The 21280-nt window shown below is 50.7% G+C and overlaps 3 protein-coding genes across 11 annotated transcripts; all 3 read left to right on the top strand.

Annotated features, from left to right (window-relative positions):
- The first annotated feature begins 794 nt into the window (after positions 1-794).
- SFPQ (splicing factor proline and glutamine rich) lies at positions 795-15252 on the top strand. Of its 9 annotated transcripts, none has more exons than XR_008210203.1 (12): positions 796-1544; positions 1754-1942; positions 2038-2339; positions 2458-2553; positions 3720-3916; positions 4153-4237; positions 4482-4599; positions 4815-4863; positions 4943-5064; positions 13968-14012; positions 14230-14302; positions 15170-15252. XR_008210203.1 is itself a non-coding variant. In XM_052698653.1 (11 exons), the coding sequence occupies exons 1-10, from the start codon at positions 897-899 to the stop codon at positions 13986-13988; spliced, it is 1827 nt and encodes a 608-aa protein (XP_052554613.1). In that variant the 5' UTR covers positions 796-896; the 3' UTR covers positions 13989-14012; positions 14230-15252. The 9 variants fall into 9 exon arrangements, 1 of the variants encoding a protein (XP_052554613.1); XR_008210204.1 differs by having other exon boundaries at positions 14187-14302; XR_008210200.1 differs by having other exon boundaries at positions 7653-14012.
- A 2542-nt stretch (positions 15253-17794) lies between these two features.
- Positions 17795-18675, top strand: TMEM35B (transmembrane protein 35B). The gene is made up of 3 exons (XM_052698676.1): positions 17795-17936; positions 18023-18203; positions 18305-18675. The coding sequence occupies exons 1-3, from the start codon at positions 17829-17831 to the stop codon at positions 18433-18435; spliced, it is 420 nt and encodes a 139-aa protein (XP_052554636.1). The 5' UTR covers positions 17795-17828; the 3' UTR covers positions 18436-18675.
- Positions 18676-20257: 1582 nt separating this feature from the next.
- LOC128088302 (platelet-activating factor receptor-like) lies at positions 20258-21280 on the top strand. Its single transcript, XM_052698680.1, has one exon. It carries the CDS (start codon positions 20258-20260, stop codon positions 21278-21280), a length of 1023 nt encoding a protein of 340 aa, XP_052554640.1.

Genomic DNA, 21280 nt, shown 5'->3' with positions numbered 1-21280 from the left:
GGATGGGAGCCACTTTGGGCTGTTTTCTGTCTGAGAACATGGGATATTCCAGCCGTAACACCGGGTTCTACAGCTTCTTTGTTTATCTACCTGTAGGTATGCTTTGGAGAACTGACATCTGCTTTCTTATCAGCAGAGGGGACAGCAGAGAGCTGTGCCCCTCGTTTACAAGGAGTCTGCAGATGATTCTTCTCAGTTGGAAGGAAATCTTTACGCCCCTCCCCTGCCAGGCTCCTCACAGCAGCTCGGGTCAAAGCGCTGCTGGCCCAGACCTCCCACGTTGGCGTTGTGTTGCGCTGCCGTGCTTGAACGAACACATGGGAAACTTTTCATCAAACCCGCCCTCAGAGCACAAGTGACACCGCGCCGGGGAGGCCCAACGGAGCCGCCCCGTTGGTGGGGCCGAACCCAACCGAACGGAACCGAACCGCCGGGCTACCGGGCTTGCGGAGCGCCAGCAGCCGCTCGGCGGGGCGGGCGGGTTCGCGCCCGACTGACTTCCCCGGCAGCCAATCGAAAGCTGAACTTCCGTCGTAACTGACCTCCCGCCGGTCAAACTGCCCAATCAGCACGCAGGAGGTTAACGGATCATCCTGTCCCGATGTCGGCGGTCAAATGAGCCAATCGGCGGAGGGCAGGCTCGTTACCAATAGGATCAAAGAGTTTACGGAACACGGGCGCGCCATTTGTCGCCCTACCTATCGGTCCTCGCCGCTGCGGCAGAGGATTGGTTAGTGGGGAGGAGGGGGCGGTTTCCGGGGGCGGGGAAGGTATATTACGGACGGACAAAGGCGGCGGCGAGGCCCTTTAGCTCGCCGCCATTTTGAGCAGCGGGCTCTGAGGAGCAGCAGCGGCAGCCGGCGCGCCTCTCTTTCTCCGCCTTCCCCATCACCATCATGTCGCGGGATCGGTTCCGTAGCCGTGGAGGCGGCGGAGGGGGCTTCCATCGGCGCGGCGGTGGCGGTGGCCGCGGCGGCCCCAACCACGATTTCCGCTCTCCGCCGCCCGGCATGGGCATGGGCCAGAACCGCGGGCCTATGGGGGGCGGCCCGCAGGGCCCCGGCGGCCCGCCGGGCGGAGGCCCGAAGTCTGAACCGCCCAAGCCTCCGGCGTCGACCTCCGCTCCACCGTCCTCGTCCTCTTCGTCCTCCGCCACCACGGCGGGCCCCGCCGGCAGCCAGTCCGGCCCCGGGGCGCCTCCTCCGTCCGCCCTGCCCGCGGGGCAGCCGCCGCAGCAGCAGGCCCAGGGCTCCGCGCCCTCCTCCGCGCCCTCCGGCCCCGGGGGGCAGCAGCAGCCGCAGCCCAAGCCGAGCCCCAGCCCCACCCCGGCCGGCGGCCCTAAGAAAGGACAAGGACAGTCGCCCGGCGGCGGGCCCAAGGGGCCAGGCGGGCCGCAGCAGGGGCCGGGCGGGCCTCACAAGGGCGGGCCGGGCCACCGCGGCGGGCCGGGCGGGGAGCCGAGGGGCCGGGGGCAGCAGCACCAGGGACAGCAGAGCCTCTCCTCGCAGCAGGGCCCGGCCGGCGGCGACAAGCTTTCGGACGAGGTGAGTCACGGCCCCCTCCCCCTTTCCCAGCCACAAGATGGCGGCGGCTGCGGCCGGGTACGGAGATCCGCGCGCTCCCGCCGCCATCTTGAGGGGAGGAGCGCGGGGCGGGGGTCCGGGCTGCGCGGGGGGGGGTCGGCGGCGGCGGCGGCGCTCGGATCCGACCGCGGCTTTGCGGCGCCGACTCCATGTGCTCTGCTTCTTCGTAGGGCTTTAAGGCAAACCTCTCCCTGCTGAGGAGGCCCGGGGAGAAGACTTACACTCAGAGGTGCCGTTTGTTTGTTGGGAATTTGCCCGCCGATATAACGGATGAAGACTTTAAAAGGTTGTTTGCCAAATACGGGGAGCCGGGAGAGGTTTTTATCAACAAAGGAAAAGGCTTTGGCTTCATTAAGTTGGTAGGCATTCGTACCGTCTGCTCGTCTCCTAAAAAATCTCGCAGGTAGCGGCTTATAACCCGATTTCCTAAAACTGGGTTTTAAACTTCCCCCAGGAATCTAGAGCTCTGGCAGAAATCGCCAAGGCAGAACTGGACGACACCCCCATGCGGGGCCGGCAGCTCCGCGTTCGCTTTGCCACGCACGCCGCCGCGCTGTCAGTGCGTAACCTTTCTCCTTACGTGTCCAACGAGTTACTGGAGGAAGCTTTCTCCCAGTTCGGTCCGGTGGAGAGAGCTGTTGTGATTGTAGATGATCGAGGTAGATCAACGGGAAAAGGCATTGTTGAATTTGCGTCAAAGCCAGCTGCCAGAAAAGCGTTTGAACGGTGTACTGAGGGAGTGTTCTTGTTGACGACGTAAGTATTTTGCTTCTCAGGGTTTTTAGTTCTAAGCGGAGTAAAACTGTCAGTTCCTTCTGTTACATGAGAACAAGGATCGATATAGAAATGTAAAGCGTGTGTATTTTGTATTTAGCACCCCTAGGCCAGTTATTGTGGAACCGTTGGAGCAACTGGATGATGAAGATGGTCTTCCAGAAAAGCTTGCTCAGAAGAACCCGATGTACCAAAAGTAGGCACCCTCTTTTTGCTATGAGTCTGCAGATAACGTAGTCTGGTCACTGACTGTGTAAGAGTTAGGGTGGTTTTCAGAACCTGGCTCTGAATATCACAAATGGTGCATAAATATCAGCCTGATAACAGATTTTGGGGCTGAATGTAGGAGTGTAATTGCACAGCTCAGAAATCGGGTGTCAGCTGTTACAGCTTGTTCTGTTGTTGATAATTGTGGTGTGACTTATGTTGGTGTTCCATTGGGAAATAAATGTGTTGGAATTATTACTTTGAGAAACAAAGTAAAATCTCAGGTTGCTACATGGTTACCAAATGTATGGACTTGCCTTACCAGGAGACCACTGTGTGTGAGAGTTGGTAGATGAGTTTTAGGTTAGGACCTGTGCATGTAAGCCTGTTTGTTGTAGAACTGTGCTTTTCAGGCTGCAAAAGGGAGTGGATGGAGAAGGCCTTATGTGTTATGTGAGAAAGTGTTTGAAATCACTTGTTTTGGTCAAAGACTTCAAGAACCTTAGTGACCATGTTCCTGTAAAGAGTGCAGACCAGTGTAGTGTTTTTCCTGAGACCTTAAAAGTACTTAGAATTGGTAATATGGGAAAAGTTCTTCAACTTTTCTATTTTTTCCATTAACTACTGCATCTCTTAACTTCAGCTGCTTTGTCAGCATAAGCTGTCAGCTCTCAGATGTTTTGAAGACTAGCTTAAAGTAAATATTACTCTGCTTTAGCACAGTACTCTGGTAAGTCAGCTCTGGAAACTCTGTGCTCAGGGGCTTTTTCAGCAGCTGTCTGCATATGGGCAAAGGGCTCGTCTTAGTTTTGGATTTTGCATCTGGCATTTGCCTGCAGAGGAGGGCTCTGATGAGGAAGCTGCAGGGTAAACATGCAGTAGAACAGGAAGCAGAACAATTTGCTTGGATGTGATGGTGCAGGAGACACTCTGTGTTTGCCTTTGGTGTAGTTGTTGAGTTAACTTAAATGCTGCTGTTTAAATCCATAAAATGCTGTATGGTTTTCTTTCTGTCCAAGCAATCTTTAATCACGTTGTTGAGGTGATTCCTGTTTTCCTTTGTTTCCTTGTGCTTGGCTGTGGTGCCAGTGATTTTTTTGTTGACCTTCATTTTTGAGGCTTGTGCAGCCTGGCTGAGCATCTTCCTTTCTGCAGGGAAAGAGAAACTCCTCCCCGTTTTGCCCAGCCTGGCAGTTTTGAGTTTGAATATTCCCAGAGATGGAAATCTTTAGATGAAATGGAAAAACAACAGAGAGAACAAGTGGCAAAAAACATGAAAGATGCCAAGGACAAACTCGAGAGTGAGATGGAAGATGCTTATCACGAGCATCAGGCAAACCTCTTGCGTCAAGGTAATGGGCTCCGAATTCTTTGTCTCCTCATGCTTGTTTTTGCTCTGAATGCTGCCTTCAGTGCCTAACTTGGTAACAGCTCGAATAACCGTGCTTCCTCAGTCTGACTTAAAAGCATGATTAAGACCAGTGCTGTGTGGTGTCTGCAGTAGAATAATCGATGTTACTCTAATTCAAATCTGAATTTAAATCTGAGTTTGTGGAGGAGCTCCTGCTGACAGACTTGGTTTCTGCAGACCTTATGAGGCGTCAGGAGGAACTGAGACGTATGGAAGAACTCCATAATCAGGAAATGCAGAAACGCAAGGAAATTCAGCTCAGGTTGGTCTGGCTTTTACAGGATTTTTCAGTTGTGTGTTTTTTAATGGTTGATTTGTGAAAACTTTCTTCAAGAAACCATTGCTGCCTCAGTTTGTAGATGAGAAGTTGAACAGCAGTTCAAGTTTTTTTTCCTTGATTGTGTTTTTTTCTGAAGCGTAATCATTAACTGAAACTGCTCGTGCGTGGGGCTGATGTCTGGTGTGTGTGACTGCCGTGGTTTAATGATCTGCTCTGGGTTGATCAGGCAGGAGGAGGAGCGTCGCAGACGGGAGGAGGAGATGATGATCCGTCAGCGAGAGATGGAAGAACAGATGAGAAGGCAGAGGGAAGAGAATTACAGTAGAATGGGTTATATGGATCCCGTAAGTGAAACCGCTCTGTTTCCCGGATTGATGACCGTGCTCAGAGATTTCCAGAGTTGTTGCATGTTGTTGAGGTCGTGTTCTGCTTCCTTTAGGTTAGAGGTGGTGTCTTTGTGTAACTGAGGTGGTAGTAGTTGGCTGTGCGCACGCTTTGTCTCCTGAGAGGCTGGGTCTCAGTTGTAGCTTCTGTGCTAAAAGTTGTTTCTTCTATGCAGAGGGAGAGAGACATGAGAATGGGTGGTGCCACCACAATGAACATGGGAGGTAAAGAATTTTTAAATGATTATTTAATGTGGCTACCTCAGAAATTGTCAGAATATGATTATATATTTCTCTTTCTTAGATCCTTATGCTTCTGCAGCCCAGAAATTTCCACCTCTTGGAGGTGGAGGCGGCATAGGTTATGAAGCTAATCCAGGAGTTGGCCAAGCAGCCATGAGTGGTTCTATGATGGGAAGTGACATGGTAACGTATCCTGTGATGGCTTTAGTTTAGCACAAGAGAAAAGTTGCAGTTGGAAATGAAGTTCTGTGTTCGGTTGTGTAAATTTCACTGTTAACTGCTGACTTTCTCGTCAGGTGTTTAACATGGAGGAGTAGTTTGGCATTATGTAGTACTAGTTTAGTTAACCATTACGGTAGTTTACGCAGTTGGAAGTTGTTTGTAACTGAATTCAAATGTGCTGTTAAGCATATTTGCAATTAACTCTGACCTTATTGGACTTGAGAAATTCTGCATCACAGTTAGGCTTGGAAGGATTTTTATAAATTCTAGAGAATACGAAAATTTTCAGAATTAAAATAACAGTAGCAGCTGTTGAGTAATGTGACCTTCTGTATGGGCAAGTGAGATGATTGTTCTCCTTTCCACAGTTGAACATTGCATTTGTTTTGGCCCTTCCAAGCCTTGGTAGAATTGATGCATGCTGTTAGAGATATGCTGTTAATTCAGAAATCTGCCAACGTCTCTTAAGTAGCAGATTAACTTAAATAATGGGAGCAGCATATCACTTACTCTACATGCTGATGTTTGCTATAGAAAAGCAGGATTGCTGTCTTTTTTTTTCCAAGACTTAGGGCACGTTCCAGTGGTCTGACTGTAGCCATTTTGTGGTTCCTAATCCACAAGGGAATGAAATGATAGCCTGTTCTTGTTGCTTTCTCTTTGTTGGGGATGACTGTAGGTAGAGTTTGTTAAGGCTGCTGCATATCTCGGGCTCCGAGGTATGGTTCCAAGCTGCACTATTTTTGGCACACTATATGTGTGGATGGGCTTTGAGCCTGCTTGGTGTTATCACACTGAAGCAATGCTGATCCAGGTTAAAGAAATGCTTACTGGGTATAATGGAAAGCTGTTGGTTGAGGTGGTGATACTAGCGTGCTTTCACCCTCCTCTTACAGGGTGTACTGTGTTGCACAAGCTGAACGAAATGATTTTTGGGTGGGTTTAGGCCTCTGGCTTAACTTTGTGAGCTACCATAACAGCTTATCAAATATCTTCTGTTTTGATGGGAACTGTGTCTTAGAAACCATAACTCTGCAGAGCCGCAACGATTCAGCAGACAGTGCTGGTGGCCTTAATGTACCTGTAGTCTACTGATACCTTTAGGCAGCTCTTAAGCTTCCAGCAAATAGTTAGGCAGTCTGTGGTAAATGCTGTGAGTATTTTTCTCCTCTTGAAATTCCCGGTACAGGTGCATGCTGAACGAGTGTAATACCTGGAAACGTGTGACAGGGAGATGGCCTTGAGTTTCTTAGGATGGGGGATCTCTGCCACGCAGTGCTGTCACAGTTATTGGGCTGACATCTTCGTGAGGGAGAGGAGGTAGACTCCAGCTGCCACAAAGTAGGCAGGAAAAAGATTTGTTAGCATTTGACATAACTTTCCTTGGGAGGAGTGAAACTGACTTTCAGAAGCGGGGTCTGAGTTTTCAGTTGCAGGTACCTTTTGTAACAAACAGCCCAGCATTGTTCTGTTACTTGGTAGCAGAAAACTGTGCTTGAGACCAAGGTCGAGAGCTTTTTGTTAAAATTTGGCAGTTCTGTACATTGAATGCTGATCACAACTACTGTTACAGTAACTGAATGAAGTACGTGCAATGGGAGGTGCTAGCAAGAATATCTGAAGTCTCTGCTTTACTGCAGGGTAACTTAGCTTTTACATCTTGCTGTGTAGCCTTTCAACACCGAAGCTGTGAATTTTTCCAGGAGCTTGTGATGAAGGTGGGGTGGGAAGGGATCTATTGACTGGATGCACACAACCCTTTGTGCATAGTTCTAACCTGAAACGGAGTCAGTTGTGGTTCTCTGAACACACACTGCACATACAGCAGCAGTTTCGGAGTGTGTGGGATGGAACAGAAGCAAGTCTTTTGATGGAGCAGTTGCGTTGGTTAGGTAAATCACTGGTCATGAGCTTTTTCACATTTTTTTTTCTTCTTGTAATGCAGTAGCGCTCACTGTCAGTTTTGATTACTGCCTAAGACCTCTACAGTTTAGTCAGCAGACCGTAGTCTTAACCCCATCTTGAAAAGCACATGGGCTCTATTGCAGCACATGCCATTAACTGGTGAGTAGGCATTCTGTTTACAGTGACATTTCACGAATGTCAGCTCGTACTTCAGTGAACTGAAGAAGCTCTCTCTGGCTAGGCTTGTTTGGAAATGACAGTGATGTAATCTAAGCTTTTATCGCACTAAAGGTGAGAAGTTTGCAAGCTGTTTGCATTAACTTGGTTGAAAATTGCTAGAGCTCATTGTGAAAAGTTGTTAATTCACATCTGCACTAATGCTTACATTTCTAGCACTGCAGGGAGGATCTGTTCTTTGTAACAGATGTATGAGAATGCATCAAGTGGGAACATACCTCAAGGCATGTATTACAATAAACTAATTTTTAAATTACCCTTTTTTCCTTTCTATGTTCCCGGTACCTGTGGATCGGCTCAATGGTGATTGTATCGACGAACCTTGACTGCGGAACCTTCTAAAAATATATACTTAACACACATGGACATCAACTACATATAATGAACTGTTAATTCTGTTCCAATAGCGTCCTGAACGCTTTGGGCAGGGAGGTGCGGGGCCTGTGGGTGGCCAGGGTCCTAGAGGAATGGGGCCTGGAACACCAACAGGATATGGTAGAGGGAGAGAAGAATACGAAGGCCCAAACAAAAAGCCCCGATTTTAGATGTGACCTGTAGTTTCATTCCAGTTTGTTTTGTCTGTCTTGTTTAGACACCAACTTTTTAATTCTTGCATTTTAGTAAGAAAGCTACGTTTTTATGGATGTTAGAAACTTACTGACCTAATATTTGTAAGTGGTCTGTTTGGGCAAGTACAACTTAATTATGTAATGCAGTGTTTCAAAACAAGTTTAGCTGTTTTTTTGATGTATAACGTCCCTAACTTGATGGCAGTGTACGTTGTGCCACTGAATTCCCAAAGTGTACCAACTTTTTTTTACTGTGCTTCAAATAAATAGAAAACTAAATGTAGTAACTTTTCTTGCCATTCATGGTTAAATTAAGAGGCTAAATATAATATAACCACACCTTCAGCAGTAAACTGAGAGTCTTGCCATAGAGATCCAACTAGGCCCAGGGTGTGGAACTGTAGTGAAGAGCTGAGATCTCTTCCCATGAAGCCTCTAGCCTAAGACTGGGACAAATAGCTTAACTGCCCAGTAGGTGCAGATTTTTGATCGTTGGGCTGCAATAAGAAAGCAACTCAAAATCTTGCAGGTGCTGTCAGATAACGGTAACGAAAGCTACGCTGCAAGTAATGCAGCATGTAAAGCATTTCTTACCTTAGCTCTGGAGGACGGGTGGTGGGCTGGTTGCACTTACCACCTTGGCAGTTACTGCTTGATACTTTCTAAAGACTTTAAGCAGAAGACTAGCAATGGTTATTTTAAAATAAACCCATAGAAAGACTTGTATTGACCGACTCCCTAACTTACGGGTTATTAATGAGATATTTATATGCTCTTAAGCTGTTTGAGATTGCAGGATCTGGCCTTGCTCCGTATTGTGTACCTGCCTGAAACTGCTTGGCAAAAAAAAAAAACCCCAGAAGTGCTGCTCAAGTGATTAGGGGAGAACCTGCTAATTCATACTTGTAACTTGCTTATGTCCTCGTGCTAATTGAGTGGACTAATTTGCATAGCTCAGAATTCAATTGTATTATGGGGGCTGCAGGAGCTAGTCCTGAATCTTGTAGCTGCTGGATAAATCATAAAAGCCTGTATGTAAAATACAGAGAAATGAGCATTCTTGCACGATGGCTATTGTTATTATTGATGTGTAGAGGTAATGCATCAAAAGCAGTATCTAAATCTGGAGTTAATGCTGCACCGTACAAATAAATTCCCTTCAAGGCTGTTTTGTAGATCTGATGAATTCGTTAGCTTGCTGTTAATTTCATTAACTCCCCTCAGGAGAATTTCAAAGCATTCTGGACTCAAGGTAGTTGCTTTGCTTATTATTACATTGTACCAGATAAGCTGGGAACGCGACTTCCCAGCATAAAATGCCTTGGTGTTAATGCAGGATACACGAACCTGCTTAGCACGCAGTAGGTAGACGTAGCTGGCTGTACCTTCATGCAATTCCCCAACTACTGAGCGTTCTGTAAGTAGTTTCAATCTTAACAGTGATCTTTCCACTCCTCGTGCTGAGCATTGGCTAACTCTAAATTCTGTGCTAAATTCTCTGTGGTTAAAAGTTCAGTGTCAGATGTGCAGTATCTTAGAGTGCAGATGATTGCTTGTGAAGTACTCACTGTAAGTGCTGATACCCCTTAAATGACCAAAGTGGCATGTTGTGAAATACTGGTCCCAGGTAACACTGACTGGAACATTCAGTGCACCAAATAGTGACTCAGCTGGTTTGGTGAATGCTTTTTATCTTCCCAGAAAAGTTTGGAGATTGATAACGTGCTAAGACAATGAATTGTTACTCAGGAAGCTCTGAACTGGCAGTTCCTGCACTGCAGACCAGGTATCTGGGAGTACTTGTGTTGGATATCGAGCTTAAAACCAGCAGTCCCACTGCAATTTGCTTCAAGGAGAACTAAATAATGCCTGTGTTTTCTGCAGGGTGTTCGTGGGACACCCACAAAAACGGAAGGTGTCTGAGCTGGGGAATTCTGAACGCAAACATGAAATTAATGTTTTCAGTTTATTTTTCAGATGACATGTCATTCTTTATTAAAGAGATGCTGGTGCATATCCTAAAGTACGTTCTTTTGTAGCTCTGTAACTGAAGAGTGGAGGATGCTGATGTCCTTGTACCTTACAGAGGTGGTCTTTTGGTACCCTGTTTTGTACATAAGCTACTGCTGGTAGCATAGATGAGTTGCAAAAACAATGACTATAGTAAATATATGGAGAGGATTTGGCAGTTTTCAAAAGATCTGAAAGCTCGGCTAAATCTGGCTTGGTTGTAGCTGCATAAGCAGAATCTCTAAAATGAGCTCTGCTTTGAGTTGCACGTATTCAACAGGCATGACAATTAAATAGCCAACTTCACTTCAAGACCTTTTAAAGGTAGTATCTTAAAAGCTGGCAAACATGTCAATGTTAAAACGTGATCAAGTTATGAAACGTGGGAGGTGAGAAGCTCATGTTCCTTTGATCTGTTCCGATGAGGTTTTGGACTTTTTTCAGCAAATCAGATCGATGTAACTGAATCATCAAAGCAACTAAGAAAAGTGCTTGGTTGGGCAGACCTGTTCCTGGCTGGGTCTGCCTTGCATAACCTATTTTTGTACTGGACTTGGAGGACATTGGCTGTTGCAATTTAGCTTTGTTTTAACAAAATTTGAGCCCTTTTTGACACTTGATATCTAAAAACTGCAGCATGTAGAAACTGGTATCTTCATATCTTCACACTTTCTCAAATGAATAGAGAATGATCCCATCTTCTGGTGTAGACACGTTAACTAATCATGTATACAGCTGATGAGAACCTGAAACTGCTTTTGAGATTTTGTGGTATTTTTGTGGTAGAAAAATTCTTGGCTTCTCCTTGGCAACCATTTATTGTGGCAGCAAGCTTTTGCTGGAGTTTCTGAGACTGCAATTTACACTTAAAACTAGTGGCCTGCTACATAACTGCACTTAGCCAGCATTTCTGCAGTTCATAACTGTGAGGAACGTAGTACCACAAATGGCAATGGACATTAGGACCCGGATGTAGTATTCCTGCTTGCTCCAAGATTCTCATTGCCGACTGCATACAGGTAGGTAACAAGCAATATAATATAACTTGGTGACTTTCTATGTAATCTTATACTGTGGCTATTCTGACATCACACTTCTGACTGTGGAATTACAGTGCAGCACTCTTCATACCTGTATGTTAAACTTGCATCAAAGCTGCGTGGTTTTCGGTTTTAAGCTTCTGCCTTGTTCAAAGCCAGTAGGCAACGACTTACTGTGGTTCTTAGCAAAGTGCTTTCAGACCCGATTCCTTTGTACGTGTGGCTCGGCCTGTGTGCATTTCTCTCAGTTACGGTGTGACGAAGATGTTCTTGGAGGAGCTCTGTGGGGAAGAGGGAGCGTGGTCTTGCACTCAGTGAACAAGTCAACCCAGTGCTCTCAGTGCATAGGACAGGGCCGATCAAACTTTCCGCAGTGACAGTGGCCCATTTGCAATGCATCCCTTGATGTAGAGTCTTGGCTCGGTAGGAAATGTGTCAGTAATCGCTGCTGTAGCCCTGTGTAAACTGGTAGCCAAAGCTCAGTAAACGTGGTCAGCTTCAGGATGGATTGGGAATGCTTCTCAGGACATACATATGACTGCTTGAGTGAATAGCCCTGTAAAATTTCAGTAGAGCTTATTGGACATCTCACTTGTCTTTAATTAACCCTCGATTGGCAAACAAAGTACATTTCTCTGCCTTGGACAGTGGTGAGGTTCTATACTTCTGCCTCTCAGTCATCTTGGTAGTGTGATGCTCATCTTCATTTCTCATCTGTCTCGAGGATGTGATTCTAAACTCTTCATTAATAGAAATGCTGAATGTAGCTTTTCAGGATTAACGTGTTTACTTTTCCAGACATCCAGACATGCTGATCTCCAGCTCTTTTGCATGAGTTCTTGAACCTGAATTTCAAGGTCCCTTGTTTCAGCACACGATCTGGCTCGTCTGATCAGCTTTTTCAGAGGTGCTGTGATGTGTTTTCTCACTTGATCTGCAAAGTTCTGCTTTGCATACTCGTTTCTGGTATTTTGGACCAATCTGTGTTATGTTCAAGAAAATACTCTTGCTGTCCAACACGCGATCTGGTCAGCCTTGCCCTGCTGTAGTTAGCTTACAGTGTTCCTCTGAAAGCAGCCAGCTGCACCTTGCATCTCAAGACTGCAATGCTAGGCCTTTGCTTAGAGCGCAGTGAGTGTAGCTCAAATCTGACCAAACAGGGGCACAGTTTGTCACAAAGTCAGTTTGATTTTTTATTTATTTTTTTTTTGGTGATGGCTTACTCTAAACCTGGGACTGGAATTCAGCAGCAAAACTGCTGACAGTGTGCATGCTGTCATGTAGTAAAACGGAACTGTTAATCTTTAAACCGATGCTCAGATGGAAGTAGTATTTCCAGTGTGCTCTGGACACTTGACTTTACCTGCAGAAATGTCGTGGAGGGGTTATGGGCACATCTGCTCTATTCTACATGCTTAAACTCGGTAGGGTTTTGACACTCTTGGAGCAAGCAACCTGTGACTGAACCATAGGTCTCATACCAGCTCTGACTGCCTGCAGTAATGAAACTCGGTGTGGTAGATAACTGAAAAGCCAGTCTGTAACAAGCGCGTACCAACCAATGGCATTGAAGTGCTTGCATTGTGTTTCATCTTGGTTTTCTATCTTGGTGTGAAACACACTTTTTCTCAAAAAGATCATCTGAAGCTCAGAAGTGTGGTGTCAGAATACATATGCGTACCTGTTAGGCCCTCAGGCCAGATTCTGGTGCTGTCAGGAGAGCACAGCATAGCGTGTATGGGGGCTTTACTGTAACATTAAGCATCCAAAGTGTTGATTTGCTTGCAGTTTTCCCCATAGCTAAACACTGAGGCCTGTGAGTAGTTTTAGGACTTCAGCAGTAATGGGGTTGCATGTCTCTGTTAATCATTGCCAGCTGCAGTGACATGATCAGGAAGGCCAGTGTTCTGTTCCATCACGTTAAATAAGGCTAAGCTCGTTAGAAAGGATGCATAAAAAGTATTGCTGCTCTGACTAATTACTTGGCTTCTTCCACTACTAGGAAGTTTGGAATCGGCTAATTAGCTTCAGATTTCTCTCTCCATACCAGCTAGTGGGGCTCTTAAATAGCTACTTACTGGAAAAGGAAAAAAGGGAGGATTGGCCTTCTCCCACTTCTGTCATTGCTGCTAGGTAATGATTGACATGTTAGGACTTGGCTGTGCAATCCCGCAGTGGTCTGTGAAACCCCATCTCTATAAATGTTGCTTCTGAGCACCAGTACTGAAGAGCTAACTGGGAGGGCTGGGAGGAGTGTGGCTATAGAAGTGAATCTGGAGTGTTAAAAGGATGCACAAAGATATAGTATCCCTTATGCATGGTGTTTGTTGCTATGGCATAGAAAACAAAATGTGCATACTCTCTTTCTGCTCCCGAGGGCCATGATAAAACCCAGGTGGTGGGTTGGAGACTAAACTTGAACTTTTCCCTACCTGGTGAAATCCCACTGTGAGCATTGCGATTTGCCTCCCAGCTTGAGGTGTGCACAGAACCTTGTACTGCTACATCCCTAGTTGCTAACCATTGAAGTTTGCCCTCAATTAAGCTGTAAGTAAAAGGGGGGGGGAGGTCAGAAGGGAAGAAGCTGTCGCTTAGAATAAAAGCAGTAGACTTCCAGTGCTAATCTCTAGTGTCTTCCTTTGGCTTTTGAAGCACTTCTAGGACTATCGAACTGGGGGCTGCTAGGAATAAGGGGCACTGCACTCCTTCACGAAGCAGAAGGAAGAGGGCATTGTACAGGAGACAAACTAGGCTCAAATAGAAGAAGTAGCTTGATTGGAATCCTTAATGCCTTCACATAAGGGATAGTATACCTCTGGCTGCAATCAAACCACATTGTACTCAGACTGGTGATTTACGGTTTGTGCTCTGACAAGGTGCAGTTCTTCAGTCAACTACATGCATTTTCCTTCACTTCTTTACAAGTGCTTAGGCTAGCCTATTTCTGCCCCTTATTCTTCCATTTAATATTTTGGAATAGTTTGTAAATTCCCCTTCATAACTAATCAGTCCACGTATCTGAAATCTTTGCTTTTTAAGTTAGCTTTGAAATGGTTAGAAGTTTCTGTATGTTATTGTAATAACTTCACTTGTTATCCTTTAGGTGAAGATGCGAGCTGAGTGAAACTGGGGTGCTCATCCATGAGAGGTAAGCACAGCCCTGTCCTGTTCTGAATAGTGGAATAACCAAATGGGCAGTTGGTGTGCAGTCAGTGGGAAACAAGCAGCGAGTGTGTGGGATGTGGGACTTGGTGTGCTGCTGTGGGGCTGTGACCTGGGTTTGGCACTTGGGAGCAGAAACACCTTTCTGTTTGTATGACAGATTGCAGACCTGCTGTTGATAAAACCTGTGATGATTTTCCCAGTTCAGGAGCTGAGCATGAGCACATCCAGCGTGATGTCCCGTGATGTGAGTGGAGCAAGGGAACAAGGCAACAAGTAAGTAGAGAATGCCCTTAGGCTGCTGATCTGTTAGAGCAGCACATCGCGAGGGGATGTGTGGGGTAATTCCTGCCTGAAGCTTCTGTGATTGATCTCATTTTTATATAAAAGCTGTATTTCTTTCGTAGAGCCAAGGTATGACTGTTGGTTTAGGCTTCTCAGCCGTGCAGCATCATGCAAAACCGTTTTCTGAACACTGCAGGTGGTCAGGGCAGGAAATAATCATGCCTAAGATTGAGGCTGAAGTGGATGGGTTGGGAATGGGGTGCAGTGATTGTCAGCAAAGGAGGAGAGCAATGAAGCAGATAATTAAGTGTTAAAGTTGCTACAAAAGCTGTGTTTTTGAAGTAGTTAATGAACACTGAAGGAGCAGGTAGTGGTTTAGGGAAATAAAGTAACTTGTAGAGCTGGAATTAATGACATCTTCCCTCTAATTTGCTACTTAAACTACAAGGGGAGCTGCAGATTTGTTTAAATCTTGAGTGGAGAGCAACATGCAAAGTTCTGTAACATGAGGGAGGGGTAAGTGACAACCCAGGCGTGCTGCAGGTCACCCTGCAAGTCGTGAAGGTGATGAGATTCAATCAGTGAACTGATTGGATCCAGTGTGCCTTGTCACTGCTGCTCTTGTTTCTTGGGTAGTGAAGCACGAAGCCACTTCAGATCTTTTAAGTTTGAAGTAGAGGACAATGTGGATGCTGTTCATTTCATCTCAAGCCTAACGAGAGACCTTAAGATTCTAGAGAAAGTCTGTCAGGTGCATGGCCTTCCCTCGTGATGCACTGATTCCCTTTCTGTGTGGCTGCTTGTGATTTCTGGTGGCGATTTCTATGTTCTGGCTAACGGCACGCTTTGTACTTGCAGAAGAAGACGAAGCCCAAATGCAGTGAAGAGGAGCCAGGAACGTTCTAGGAGTTTTTAAAAATAAAGTATTTGAATTTTCTTAATGCTGCCTTGTTTTGTGGTGGAGTGCATTCAGCAGGTGAGCCGTTATGTTCTGTGTTGAGAAACCGCCTGCAGTGCGAGCCTGTGGGAGGAATGCAGGATGTGCTTTGGGTGAGGAAGGGGTTCAGGCACTGGGCTTCACGTGGCAAACACACGAGGTGCCCTGAGCTGAGGGCTGTGATGTGTCTGTTTTTCACCTGCTGTGCCCTTGCCCTGGCCCTCATTCTGCCAGTTGACCTATGTCAGCTGTGGGGTAGCTGTGCTTCCTGAGCAGCGTGCAGCCGTGTGGGCTTTTGTGAGAATGACCAGCTTGATTTTTTCCTGGATTCTTTCCCCTGAGGCACTTGAGTTGATTCTGGAAGTTCCACCCATTCCATCCCCATCTGCAGGGCTCTGTGTACCTGTTGGATTTCTCACTGTTTGCTCGTTGCTCAATTGATTTGTCGTCATTTACTCAATGACTGCAGCAGTTAAAGCTGGATGCCAGGGTTGGAGTTGCCTGAAAACCAGAGCAGTGCTTTTTTTTCTGCTCTTAAAGCATGAGTTTCCATGGTTCAAATTGATTTTCTTGGATAGGACAGGTGTGATGCATTAAAGCCACTCTGCATAATTGCACTGGGGAAGGTTGGCGCTGCGCTGGAGCCGTGAGCTGTTGTGTTTCACCTCTTGGTGCAGTGAGGTGAAGGATTTGTTGGTGTTTTTGACATCTCTGCATTACTGACAGCTGTCAGATTTCCAGGAGAGGTTCTGTGGTTCCTAAACTGCAGTGCAGTGACTGCAGGAGGTGCAGTGGTGCTGCGTTACGTGCCGTTAGCAGATGAGTTTGGTGATTAGGTTCTGCTAATTAGATTCATCAGTACTGTGCGATGTGCAGAAAGTTAAACTACTCACCTCTTAATTTAGACTTCAGTTCTATCTGAGGAGGAGGAAGCTTGAGGAGAGAACTGGAGCTGCCTTACCTGCAGAGGTGGCTCCTCGTGGTGTTGCAGCGCTGGGGCTGAGCGCCTCCTGCCCTTGGGCTGGGAAGGATCAAATGCAGCATCTGCTGTGCAGGCAGCACTGCCAGGCTTCCCTCGTGTTTTACTGCATGCTGGGGGGCGTCCCTTTGGTCAGCCTGGGCCAGCAGTGCGTCATGCTGCTCATCCCCCTGCTGGCAGGGCAGCACGGGAGGTGGAAAGGCTCTCAGCCCTGAGAGCTGCTCTGCAATGGCTCAAACGTCACTGTTCCAACCACTGCTGCTTCTTCAAAGAGCATGAACTGCACTGCTGGCTTGTCTCCATGGCTGCTGTCCTCTCACGCAGCCTTTTTTCCCCTCAAATTCCTGCTGTTTTCCAGTAACTTGCCCTAATTCTGTTTCCCCCTCAGTGACATCAGCATTCACATCTCTCTTCACCTCCCACACCTTTTATAAGCAAACCGTGGTTTTTATATTGGAAATTGATGGATGTGCTTTGGAGGGCTGCACAAAGCCCTCATTTTTTCTCTCCCCGGTGCTGCGTTGGCCCTTCTGCCACCTGAGCCACGACTCGCGCTGCGTTTCCATCAGCTCATGCTGTGCTGGCAGCTGCTTGTTCCCTGCCTGCTGGAGCTGAGGCCTCGGTTCTGCTGTTTCATCAGCCTGATCAACTCTGTGCAAAGTGTGGGGCTGAGGGTGGGTGCCTGTGGTATTGGGGTCCGTGCTGGATGGGGGGCTGTGCTGGGAGCGGTTGGGGCAGGGATTGCTGGCTGCTGCTGGGAGGAGGATGGGGCGGTGAGATGCAGAACGAGCGCGCCTGGGGCAGCTGCTGCTGTCTGGCCTTGTGCTGAATGGGGACGATTCCTTTAAGGCCCGACAAACGATGAGCGACTCCTAGAAGGGGGTTCTTGAATCTAAAGCCAGCGGGATCCCAGGTGGGGCTGGACGGGGGGTTCGGTGAAAGAAGGAGCCGTGTTTTGTCCGCAGCTGCTTCCCGTGAGGTCGGGGCTGCGCGGGGTGCTGTTATTTATTGCTGAGCTCTGAGTCATTGCGGCGATGACGCGCAGCCGAGGGGCAGCGCTGCTCCGCTCCCAGCACAGCGCACTGCCGGGGCCGGGGAGCAGAGGGAAGCAAACAGACGCTGCAATGATTTTGCTCTTCTGCACAAAAAAAACTGCAGCCGGCTCCCATCTGTGCCTCAGCCCTGCTGAAGGAAGGCGTTTTTCGCAAGCAAAGGGAAAATTCCTTCCTCTCCGCGCTGCTCTCCCGCAGCTCGCTCCTGTGTGTCCCTGCAGAAGCGCTGGATCCTTCCTGCACTTAATGAAGCACCGCCGCGCGTGCGGGGCCTGGAGCTGCCGACCCCAGCGTTGCAAGGAGGGCCAGCTCTTTTCTTTCCCCTTTCTCGCGGGCCTCCAGGGCTGCGTGCTGCCATCGGTCGGTGCTCCAGCAGGGCAGGGAACAGCAATGCCAGCAGCGGCTCGGCACCGGCACCGCTGCATCCCGAGCTGCGGGCAGGCATAGGAGCACGGATAGGGGCAGGGATCGAGCGGCCGGAGGACGGCAGCAGCCGGAAGGGCCGTCCCGATCCGCTCCGCACCGCCCCATCCCCGCCCCATCCCGGCCATGGCGGCGGCGTTCCGGGCTCTTCGCGTTCTCCTAGGGCTCTTCTTCCTTCTCGCGGGCTCCGTGAAGCTCTCGGAGCGGCTCTCGGCCGACTCGCACCGCCATATGGTGAGGGGGTCCCGGGGGGCGCCGCGCCGCACGGAGCTCCGCGTGGGCAGCGATGCCGGAGCCGTGCCCTGCGCTGCGCCCTCCAGCAGGAGCAGTTCGTGCGATTCGCGGAGGTGTTCCCCCTCAGGGACTTCGGCTTCTCCCCCTCGCCCGGCTCCTACCTGACGGCCGTCGGTGCGGTGGAGGCGGCGGCCGGGCTGCTCCTCGCCTTCGGGCCGCAGCTGCTGCAGGAGATCAGCAACTTCGTGCTCAGCGTCGTCATGATCGGTGCGTGAGAGCCGGCGGGGGGGGGAGGGAGGGCGGGGAGGGGGTGTCCGGGATGCCCTCCGCCGCCCTTCGCCCCGTGCCAGCGTCCCGTGCCCCCCCAGGTGCCATCTACACGCTGCTGGCGCTGCGGGAGCCGCTGGCCATGTGTGCCCCCGCCACGCTGTGCCTCGGGCTGCTGCTGCTGCTCAACGTCCGCGGGCACGCAGCGCCTGCCAAGGCCAAGGCAGAATGAGCCGGGACGGAGCGATGACGGCGGTGCTGTGATGGGAGGCCGCGGCCGTTCGGTGCCGTCGGGGCGGTTTTAGCGGTGGCTCTGCTTGCTGTGGAGCGATGTGACGGCGCTGCTGTGTGCTGTCCCGGCTGCGGGATGGATGGTGATCGTGGCACTGCCATCACTGCGGTGCTGCGCTGGCGCTGGGTTCCTGGGGGGGGCGGCTTGTGGTTTTTTGGAATAAAGCCTCTGTTTTTTTCATGCTCTGCCTCCTCCGTTTCTGCCTCCCTCCACGCTGAGCTGCAGGACTGGGGGGTCCCTGAGGTGTGGCAGGGGGTGCTGGGCTGCTGGAGCAGCGCCTGGGGATGATGGCAATGTGGGTGTCGTGCAGGGGCAGCGTCTGCATGGGATGGGAGCCCTGTGGTGACCCCGCAATGCGCCCGGCTGCTCACTGCACATCCAGGTGGGACAGCAGCCGTGTCCCCAACCCCACCCTATTTCAGCAGAGCTTCTTGAGCACCCTGCTCTGTCAGGGCACATCTGCCCTCCAGGATGCATTCAGTGCCCTGTGGTGACAGCTGGGCACAACCCCGAGGTCACGTTGGAACCCTGCGCATCAACCATCAAAGAGGCTGGGACACGTTTGGGGCAAACTGATCACAGCACCTCCATTGGGGGATCCTGACCCAAAACAGCGCCCAAGCATTGCTGTGTGAGGCAGCAGGGAGGGGGCTGCCTCCTCTTTGTGGTGCTGGGGGGACCCGGGGCACTACTCCCACTGAATCCCCCTTTGAAGCAAATGAAGGCACAAAGAGGCAGATTCCGGCTTTGATCCCATTTGGTTGCCCCTTCCTCCCCCTCCTTCCCCCCAGCTGTTGAGTGCAGAAATTTGACCTCTGCTGCTTTCATGTGGGGCCTGGGAAATGGGCCTGGAGGTTCCCCCCCGTTCTCCCCAGCCCACGCTGGCGCAGGGGTCTTAGCATGGCTCCAGCGTGGCCTCCTCCATTACAAACACACACAGGTGCCTCCTCTCTCTGGCTGCACTCATTCCTACAGGGGTGGAAATGAAGCACTCCCAGCCCACCCGGAGCATTTAAAGCTCCCTGCAGCCCAGCTCTGCCAGACAACTCAGAGCAGCTGGAGGGGACGCGTGGTAAGCAATCAGCTCCGTGTGACTGCAGCATCCTGCTGAGCAGGGATGGGATGGAGCTTGGGACCATGCCCTGAGTGTGGGGTGCAGGGCTGGGTGGGTGCATCCCCTATTTGCCAGTAAAAGGGAAAAGAAACGGGGATTGTTAAGGGATCTGGGGGTCTGCAAGGCAGCTCAGGCCCACTGGATGAGTCCTGCATGGATACAGTGTTGGATGCTGCGCTGAGTCTGGCCCTGCTGTGCTGAGAGCCGCCCGCTGGGTGACTCAGAGCCATCGCTGAGGTGTGGGCAGCTGTGATGAGAGGTGAAATTGCTGCAGCTCTGTGCTACGGGCATTACAACAGAGAGAGGTTTTCCATGCCCAGAACTGGAGAACGGCGATGAGTCCATGGGTGCACAGTGCTGGGAGAGCCCTGGGGCTACAAACTGCCCCATGCTGCGACCTCTCCCCATCGTGTGCTGCCCTGTGTGCTGACTTCTGGGTGGGATGTGGGGCGACGGGGGCACGGCAGAGCAGGGGGATCAGCGTTACACCCCACAGCACTGAGCTGGAGCCAGCACAGCACCTCCGGGTGCCGCCATCTGCAGCTCAGCCCCATGGCCACAGCACAGCTGTGCCTGCCGCTCTCAGAGTGCGCCGTGCCGGCCGTGTGGATGGGGGCCCGGGGGGGGAGGGGGGTGAAGAGCGCCTCTATGGAGCCAAGCCAAGCCCTGTGCTGGATTCCATCTCCGCAGGACCCTGGGATGAACATCTCGGCGCCGGCCACGTGTGTGCCCAGCGACCCGGTGCAGTTCGTGCTGCTGCCCGTCGTGTATTGCCTGGTGCTGTGCGTGGGGCTGCCGGGCAACCTGGCGGCCCTGCTGGTCTTCCTGCAGCGCGGCAAAGTGCGCAAAGCCGTCCGCATCTACCTCATCAACCTGACCTTGGCCGACATCCTCTTCAACCTCACGCTGCCTCTCTGGATCCCTTATTACCTGGCCGGGGGGGACTGGATGCTGCCGGAGGCCGCGTGCCGCCTGGCCGGCGCCGCCTATTACCTGGCCACTTACAGCGCCGTCACCTTCATGGCGCTCATCAGCGTGGATCGGCTCAGCGCGGTGCGCAGGGCGCTGCCGTTGGCGGGGCGCCGTGGGGCGGCGTTGGCGTGCGGTGCGGCGTGGCTGCTGGGTCTGGGCTGTGCTGCACCCGCCCTCAGCACCCGGCAAACCTCACCGGCGCGTGCCGGAGCCACCGCCTGCTTCGAGCAGCACGCGCGGCAGCGGGCCTATGCCTATGCCATGGTGGCTTTCTTTGCCGTCGCCTTCGTGGTGGTGCTGGGCGCTTACGCCTCCATCGCCCGCTCGCTGTCCGACACCGCCGTCCCCTCCCCGGGGTCGCACCGGCAGCAGGCCCGCGCCATGGTGCTGGGGATGCTGCTGGTGTTTGCGGTGTGCGTGGCTCCTTATCACCTGATGCTGGCTCCCTGGGTGGGCAGTCGGCCCCCGACGCCGCCCTGCGGGCCCCCGGCCGCCCTGGATGTGCTGCACGTGCTGAGCGTGGCTCTGCTCAGCCTCAACAGCTGCCTCGACCCCCTCGTCTACTGCTTCTGCATCCGACGCTTCCGTGCCGACCTGGGAAGGACGCTGCGTGCGGCCGCTCATTGCCTCCCGCTGTCCCCATCTGCCCCCCACGGCTCGGCTCCTGGTGGCCGTGCCATCTCCTTCACCTCCACATAG

Source organism: Tympanuchus pallidicinctus, unplaced genomic scaffold (assembly GCF_026119805.1).
Source record: "Tympanuchus pallidicinctus isolate F22 unplaced genomic scaffold, pur_lepc_1.0 scaffold33, whole genome shotgun sequence".
NCBI lineage: Eukaryota > Metazoa > Chordata > Aves > Galliformes > Phasianidae > Tympanuchus > Tympanuchus pallidicinctus.
This window is presented reverse-complemented; position numbering and strand designations above follow the sequence as displayed.